This window comes from Setaria italica, chromosome IX, assembly GCF_000263155.2.
Source record: "Setaria italica strain Yugu1 chromosome IX, Setaria_italica_v2.0, whole genome shotgun sequence".
In the NCBI taxonomy this organism is placed as follows: domain Eukaryota; kingdom Viridiplantae; phylum Streptophyta; class Magnoliopsida; order Poales; family Poaceae; genus Setaria; species Setaria italica.
The window spans coordinates 2,888,516-2,894,299 of record NC_028458.1 but is presented as its reverse complement, the minus strand read 5'-3'; the positions used below and the strand labels follow the sequence as shown (position 1 = coordinate 2,894,299).

Genomic DNA, 5,784 nt, shown 5'->3' with positions numbered 1-5,784 from the left:
CCAGATCGAAGCTTGGGCCTAAGCCACCGCCGTCCCACGAAACTCAAGACCCGTTACATCCCTAAGGAGCTTAGGGTGGTGGGCACCATCACCCCGAGGAGCTCGGTCGCCCCACTGCCCCATGGAGCTTATGGAGCTATATCCCCATGCCCTTGCCATAACCGTGAGAAGCTCCGGCCTTGCCGCCCCAAGGAGCTCAGGAGTCGTTGCCGCCCCGAGCTCAGACCTCGCCCTGTCCGTGAGGAGCTCAGCCTCACCACCCGAAGGAGCTTGGAGAGTTGGGCGCCACTATCGTGATGAGCTCTAGCCTTGCCTCCCCAAGCCCAAGTGTAGGATCCAGGATACCCACTAAGGGGAGGTGAATAGGCGGTTTCAAAACAACACTAAATAAATTTAATTAGCAACACAAGAGAAATTCAATTTCTACTCTTTCTAGAGGTAGCCAGGTAGGTGAGGGTTTGCAACACCTAGGGTGACAAGATACAATTCAATCTCTAGGAATGTAATTGCTCAAAGTAAATTGCAATAATGAAATTGAGCAAAGAAGTAACCGATGACAAGAGGCGAATTTTCCCTGTGGTGTCGATGACTTGCTAGTCACCCCTAATCCATGTTGAGGTGGATTCAATGTTCCAACCACTTCTCTATCAAGACTTTGCTTGATATTGAGCCGGCTTGAATCAAAGAACATCTCCAAACCTTGATTCCACTAGAGTTGCTCTTCACTGCTCCGGCGAGGTGAGCACAAGAACCTCTCACAAGAATAGTCGGGGCTCCTTCACAATCTTCTTGAAGGGATCAACAACTCCACAGCCTCCAAGCCGTCTAGGAGGCGGCAACCTCCAAGAGTAACAAGCCAATGACACTTGCTTGAAGACTCCCTAGTGCCACAAAGCTCAAACTCTTGATGCAATGCACTAGGATGCTCTCAATCTCACAAGAATGCAACCTCTAAGCAAAATGAGTGAGAGAAAGGAGGAAGAAGGCCCAAGTATCTCAAGAATACTTTTTAAAAATCCAAGAGACCTCACCCATGGTCAGGCACGAGGTATTTATAGAGCCATCCCCCACACTAGCCGTTATGTTCAAAATGCGCAGAAACAGGGATTCACGGACCGTCCGCCTCTACGAGCGCGGACCGTCCGCCGTTCATCCCAACGGCTATAGCAGCAATAAATGCATGCCAGAAGTGACTATTGCATTATAGGCAGACCGTCCGAATTCTTCAACATGTGGCGGACCTTTCGCCAACTGGGGGCGGACTGTCTGCCTCTATAACCTTGCGCCCACCATAACAAGAACTGGTTCTGTCTAAAAACCAAACTAATTGGCAGACCGTCTGCCCTTCCATTTTCAGCACAACAGAACAACTTCGAAGATATGGCTAAGTCAAATAACGATCCGCCTTCACAAAGGAGATCGTCCGCCATACACACCGTGTTAGCCATTTTGAAAGCATATTTTTTACCAACGATTTTCCACTTTTCAAACACAATGGACCTATATGCATGCGATGCAATTGTTTGAGTAAAGTGGCACTATAGAACCGTCAAGCAAAAGAAATTGACCCCTCTTGATAGTACGGCTATTCAGCCTATTAATCCAGTCAATTATCATCCACTAAGCACCTCTCGACCGGTAAAATAGAAAAACCCTATCATATACCTTTGCCTTGAGCTTTCCAAAGTGAATTCGTCCGAGCTATCACCATAGCATCCTTTGAAACTCATTCCATCTCCGGGACTAACCTATACTCATCTCTCCATAAAATTGTTAGTCCACAAATGTTGTCATTAATTACCAAAATCCAACTTAGGGGGCTACATGCTTTCACCAAGGAGCTTGGGAAGCTCAAGAGTTGCCGCCGCCATGAGAAGGTGCGACCCTGCTAAATCCTATCACTATCGGGGGAGTTCGGAGCTCAGAGAAAGAGAGATGGGGGAGACGAACGGCGGATAGAGCAGAGAGAAGAGAGAAGAGAGAAGAGAGAAGAGAGATACCTTATATGCGGGTCAACTACCACATGTCACTAACACGTAGGATCTAACTGCCACGTCATGTGAAAATAACCATTAAAATCAGCGAGGAATGTGATTTGCACGGTATTGAATAGTTGGGGTGTAGGATATCTGGTTTTATCTGGTTTCGTAGATGGAGGATCAAAATCGGATGACTACAGTAGTTGAGGGAACGCTGAAAGGACTTTTTACTTTTTTTCTCAACCAAGCGTCGCGCGGGGTACAGGCCCAGCTTCACAGGATTGCGGGTGTGTTTGGAATCATGACCAAACCTTGCCACAAGTCGCAAGCTGCGGCATGCCCAAGAAACTGCGGCGTCACTAGTCCGGCATGCCCAAATGCCACATATATTTTACAAAGACAAGAAAAGGAACAAAAGCTTGATATTCTACAGAAAAGGAGCATCTGCAACTGTTTTATCCAGTCATCAATAGGAGAGACACCACAAATATCCATCCTAGCGTCTTGCATCAACTCCATGTTCGCCTACAAGCACTCCGGCCAAACTACAATGGGCAACATCCAATATCCAATATCACACAATAATCCACGATAATAATTTTACCACGAGATCAAATAAAAAGGCTAAGAGTGCCCCCACTTACATAAGACCAACAACCAGCCCAAAACGATAACATACACTGTAGTTGCAGACTAATTTATCCTGCCTATACTTTCATAATAAACTGTTAACAACCAGCCAACCCAAAGTTTGATACTCAAAAGTCAATTATCGACCATACAACTTTCACGCGCAATGCAGCAAAACCAATGGTAACTTCATCTAGATATGAACCATTGACCCTTGGAGTACAGTTGATGCACTTTGTAAATTCTCCATCCTCAGTATGGGCAGTGATAGTTAGTAGCAGCTTCTCCTTCACATGGACAGCTACCACGGATCGCAAAAGCGGGAAAATGGGGGCAATTTTCTCACCACTAGTAATATAAGCCAATCTACCATGAAGCACAAGCCTTTCCTTGATGCTGCTGGTGCAGGCTGTGATTTCTCCAAAAAAATTCTCCAGCTAAAACTTCAATTGAAATTGTTGCCTCCACTGCATCTTTCACAACTCCATACATCACATCCACAGTGCTGAGCCTGGTAGCAAGAGAACAACTTTAGAGCTCACATCTTATCAACACTCTCTGTTCCATGCCTGGAATCGTCAAGATTCCTTTACTGAGTTGTCTGTCCTCCTGCTTCTCATCACCCTTGATAATCAGATTAGTCTCAACATATGCATTACTTATTAGTGCAAGTCCTCGTTTTGGACCTGTCAAGATCAGCGATTCATCCTACACAACTTGCATGATAAGTTATCCAAATATAAAAAACGAATATCTGCAATACAGGTAGAATAAAATTCCAGCCACAAAGCATAAGAAAGCTGTTACCAAGATAAAATTGTGAATGTTCAAATGCTATACTCATGTACATCCCATAGGGTAGTATCATTAGACTGACTAGAAGCTAGATTGTTCTGCAGTGTTATTATGTCTGATGCCATATCTAAACCATATGATATTACCCTCTCCAGTCTCCAAACGAAACAGTAACAGTGACATATCCTTATTATTTCACAACTGGACTCATGTTTAACTATCTTATACTACGCTCAAGGGGAAAGTTCCATCATCTAATTCCAACAGTGTATGCCCTTTTGGTGTGCACAAAACAAGCACAAGAAAAAACACACACAACAGTTACACACTTCGTTCTAAATGTGTATTGTGATATGATTATGACACGGTTAGCTGACATTTTGATGGTTGATCAGTGATGTGGAAACCTCACAACTTCCAACACCATGCGAATTCAGAATGACAAATGAAGACGTGTATCACCATGTCAGCCACTAGAACTATAGAATTTACATTGTCAATCGGTAACTTCCCTCTGTGAGCAAGATGGGTTTTTTAAAAGCAACTGCATACCTTAGAGTTGATGGTTTGGGACTCTTCTCTATCACGCCGGAAGAGATAGACACACTATTTGTCAAGGCTGTCCCTCACAATGACAGTGCCATAGACATGGATTGGGAATTCAATATCCAAGGAGCCTACCTTCATAGATAAGATGTTTACTGCCTCACACAGCTCATAGTCGTCGTTACTTTTGTAGACCGCATTAGTAAATCTCATCGGCGGAATGGGCGCTGCAATGAAAAAAACAAAAACAAAGGATTATGACAAATTGAGTAGATATTATGCTCCTATCCTAATTCCTACATTGCTGATTACAAACTGACTCCCCTCATCAAACCACATCAAGTAGTATATATGTCTTTGGATCAAATACTCATTGAACTTGTGACCCTTTTATCAGACACCTATGAGATCAGTAACTGACACCATTATGGGAACAGAGAACTTAAAGCAAACAGGTGATCTGTTACAACTATTGGTTGGGTGGTTACAGCATCAGACCAGCGATAAGTGAATTATCCAAATCGACACGTTCCTTATTCATTGGCTGTGTCCAACTCCAACCATTCAGTGACTATAAAAATGTACTCCTATACTGTAACTGCACATGTATGAAATATTCCACTGACATTAGTGATACTTACCATGTAGTAAGCAAATAGTATGTTTCCGATTACTTGATTTGGAAATTTATAGTTTCTTCAGGGCCTACGATCAGCAATTTCTTTATTTTACTAGGATTTCAAAATCATTTGTAAGGCTCCCAACCAAGAAAAGTCAGCGAGTTTCTTTTGGTCTTCAAAGCACAAATACCCATTGAACATTTAATGCACCTTTCATCATCAGGAGTATAGGTCTGGCAATAAACTTTGCCAAAAAGAAATTATAGCCACACTGCATAACCAATCAAGTATTTTATACAAACTTTATTACTTGACAATTTGGAATACATTGGCACGATTGCATAGAGGATGTGCCATAATTTAGATTGTTATTGAAATTTTAGCAAGCACTTTTCTTTGGCTGTCAAGAACTAGAACCGAAGTTACCATGACATGGTACAGATTAAGTGAATCTAATAAGGATCGAGCAAGCAAACAAACAATAGTTATAAATTATAATGATGTAGATGCTGCAGACAGTAGACATTATGCAACTAGGGCACGCAGAGCATGGCAAGAGGGGACTGATGAGACGGACTACTCACACTCCTCGTCGTGGTCGAAAGAGGCGAGGTCATAGGCATAGTAGAATCGGGTGTAGTAGACGCCCCCCTGCTTGGGATCGTAGTCGCGGATGCGCTCCTCGGCTTCCCGTTTCCGAGCTCTGAGCCCCTCGCCCTGCTCAATCTCCAGCAGCTTCATCCTCTCCCACTCCGCCTCCTCCTCCAACTCCTCCAAATAGGATGCACTATGATATTATGGTGGCGTTTGGTTCCCTTTGCTTATTTTTAGCACGTGTCACATCGAATATTTAGATACTAATTAGGGATATTAAACGTAGAATATTTACAAAACTCATTATATAAGTGGAGGCTGAACGGCTTGCCCTTGCTGTTACACCTGTTACTTTGCTTCATGATATGGGTCGCCATGCTCTCGACCTCACCTCCCTCGGTGGGACGTCGCGGACCTTCTCCAGCATGAAATTTGTGTGCATCATCAGGGTTTTCTTAGAGATGATAGTGAGTTCAAGGCAGCGTCCACGCCTTAAGGCAACTCAAGAAGGAAGAGAGCGGGGCGGGAACTCAGGGCAAGCAATCGACACCCGGAGAAAGCCTCCAAGATGTGCCTGGGAGTGGATGAGAGACAAAGAGGGATCGATTTTGTGTAGAGAC

The 5,784-nt window shown here is 43.8% G+C and overlaps 1 protein-coding gene across 1 annotated transcript; it reads right to left on the bottom strand.

The window, feature by feature from the left end:
- Positions 1 to 2,488: 2,488 nt before the first annotated feature.
- Positions 2,489 to 5,363, bottom strand: LOC101753230. The gene is made up of 2 exons (XM_004981334.2): positions 5,155 to 5,363; positions 2,489 to 4,177 (listed from the first exon to the last, which is right to left on the bottom strand). The coding sequence occupies exons 1-2, from the start codon at positions 5,309 to 5,311 to the stop codon at positions 4,011 to 4,013; spliced, it is 324 nt and encodes a 107-aa protein (XP_004981391.1). The 5' UTR covers positions 5,312 to 5,363; the 3' UTR covers positions 2,489 to 4,010.
- Between the last annotated feature and the right edge of the window lie 421 nt (positions 5,364 to 5,784).